This window comes from Sinocyclocheilus anshuiensis, unplaced genomic scaffold, assembly GCF_001515605.1.
Source record: "Sinocyclocheilus anshuiensis isolate Anshui unplaced genomic scaffold, SAMN03320099.WGS_v1.1 scaffold1024, whole genome shotgun sequence".
NCBI classification, from domain to species: Eukaryota; Metazoa; Chordata; class Actinopteri; order Cypriniformes; family Cyprinidae; genus Sinocyclocheilus; species Sinocyclocheilus anshuiensis.
In genome coordinates, this window is record NW_015552843.1 from 185,838 (window position 1) to 188,265 (window position 2,428).

Consider the following 2,428-nt stretch of genomic DNA (forward strand, 5'->3'; position numbering starts at 1 on the left):
TGAACCGCTAGTGCCACTAAACAGAACAGCAGTTTCATTTTCTGCAACACTCGGACATCTGCCATTGTCATAGGGATGTATCCAGATTTAAGAAAATGAAACTGGTTACATTTTAAACTGGTAATGATTTGAGTCTGAATTTTGAATAATATTTTGTGTTGGACAGAGAAACTGTTGGAAGTCTGGCAGGAGGTTGGACTGCCGCTAAATGGACCAGCTATGGTCTCCTGCACCTTCTGTGATCGGCCTCTTTATTTTGACCTCATGAGCGAGTGGGAGAAGTCCTACTTTGGGAACATGGAGCCGAGATACATCACTGTGGCTGCACAGTGAGTCAGTATCAGCAGACCAAGATGAAGATCTGTTTTATCAGCACTGAATATTTAAAGCACTGTTTGTGGCAATATGTGATACAATAGTATTTCTGTATTGTTTGCTGTGACTGTTAATGATAAAAAAGAGAATTTGTTTTCACATATTCGTATAAATGTACCACTAAATTTAGTTATTGAGACTTTGGCTAAATTATACATTAATTGTGTGTCCCCTCTGCATGATGACAAACCAGCACATGGGCACTTTTTGGTAGTTTTCTGTTATTGGTATTATTGTATGTATATGTATGCATGCAAGAGTATATTTAATAACAGCTTACACTAAAACTATGCCACATGCTGTCTTCCTGTTTTGGACCATTTGCACTCAAATTGATGAATGTAAAAATGCAATAAATATTGTCAGTTACAACAAAATGCCTCTGATGACTCATTATAACCACTTGGTTACAAATACCAACAAAAGCAGAGGTATAATTTGTACTCTGAATCTGATATATTTTAATTTAGGGGGAAATTGTAATGCAAAACACCAACAGAACTATAGTCAAATGTGTCTTTGCACATAAAATCGTCTTGGACGGGTCACTTTCAAGTATAACACCACAATGCCACCTGCCGGACTCTAATGGAAGTGTCACTTACTGAGCTATGAGATCTTATCATTTTGAATACCACTAACAACAACTTTGTACTAAAGTTACTAAATCATATAGGTCATAAGTGCATTTAAACCATGTGTTTATAATATAAATTAATTATAGTAATGTATACAACAAATACATATACTACTTTATGTTCCGTTAAATATTTTTATTGTTCAAGGCATCCATGATACAAAACCCATTTTCTGTTTGCTCTTTAGTAGCTGGCCATGTTCTTTAAGAGATTAAGGGGGAAATCAGTAGTATTAAAGAAGTTTCCATAACAAACACTGTCATGAAGTTTAATTTGCATGCTATTACAACATGTTTGCTAATATAAAACACTTACCTTGCTGATCCAGTCAACGTAGGCGCTCACACGAGTAAAAACGGTGGGCTTCTTGTTATAATTGCAGCTCAGTCCTGAACCAAAGCTCACAATACCGTGGACCTCCCAAGCGCCGTCGCTACCAGCACAGTTCAGGGGGCCACCAGAGTCACCCTGTGTTGTGTGACGGGGCAGTGTTAATTTTGGTTGTTGTTTCAGTTATAGTTTTTGACTTAAATATAATTTAAATTAAGTAAATAAGTCGTTTTGTCATATTTAGGTAGACTAGATGTCATCTAGTCTACCTAAAGGCTGGAACACACTGCACAAATTTTGCCAAGATTTTGTTTGTACACAAACTCCGTTTTTAGCTTCAGACTATGATTCCATCCATTCAGATGATGTACAAATCATAAAAATGTTTCTTTCTTATGAACAACAATTTAAAACAATATCAAAACGATTTTAAAAGGCTTGTTGTTGCGTTCAGTTGATTTCCAGTTTCTCCCTGTAACCATGTACAAAGTCGGCAAGTATATGATTTTTCGTGTTTTCAAATTGCGTGTATTCCTGCTTAGTGATCTGAAGTTGATCTGCGTTATGTAGCTATGTTTACTGACTCAAGGGCCATTCACACAGAACGCAATTTTGCTTTTAAAAACGCGAAGCGTGGACATAGTTAAAGGCACAATATGTAAGATTTTTTTATTAAAATATCCAAAAACCACTAGTGTTATATATTTTGCTGACTTGTGTACTTACATTATCCCAAATGTTTCGAATAATGTTTAAATCCAGAGAAATAAGCTAAGAAATTGTGAAAGCTCACACTTGTCTCACTTGTTGATTTGGTTGAGTTTTTCGGTTTACAATTCGAATGTTAATGTAGTATAACTGTGACATATATATGTAATTCGAATGTACATTAAATGAAATTAAGTTGTTTCATTGCTTTCTCTGTCTTCAAGGAAACACCAAAGACGCTTTAATATGTAATGCGTTTTATTAGACAGGTGATGACCGCACAGAGTAGCATTATAACAGAACTTTCAAATGTATCTAGAATGATAAAACAGCGCTGCTTTACCCCACATACTCATGACCGGCAGGAGTGGAAGCGG

The 2,428-nt window shown here is 35.8% G+C and overlaps 2 protein-coding genes across 2 annotated transcripts in view; one reads left to right on the top strand and one right to left on the bottom strand.

Moving 5' to 3' along the window:
• The window catches only part of LOC107667982 (5-aminolevulinate synthase, erythroid-specific, mitochondrial-like), a 7,536-nt gene extending 6,804 nt beyond the window's left edge, over positions 1-732 (top strand). The window contains exon 10 of the mRNA XM_016459715.1: positions 169-732. Coding sequence (XP_016315201.1) covers positions 169-333 — 165 coding nt within the window. The 3' untranslated portion in view covers positions 334-732. The remainder of the gene's footprint in view (positions 1-168) is intronic.
• The window catches only part of LOC107668063 (chymotrypsin-C-like), a 5,657-nt gene continuing 3,393 nt past the window's right edge, over positions 165-2,428 (bottom strand). The window contains exons 5-6 of the mRNA XM_016459824.1: positions 1,329-1,481; positions 165-1,214 (exon numbers count right to left, since the gene is read on the bottom strand). Of these exons, the coding sequence (XP_016315310.1) occupies positions 1,197-1,214; positions 1,329-1,481 (171 nt within the window). The 3' untranslated portion in view covers positions 165-1,196. The remainder of the gene's footprint in view (positions 1,215-1,328; positions 1,482-2,428) is intronic.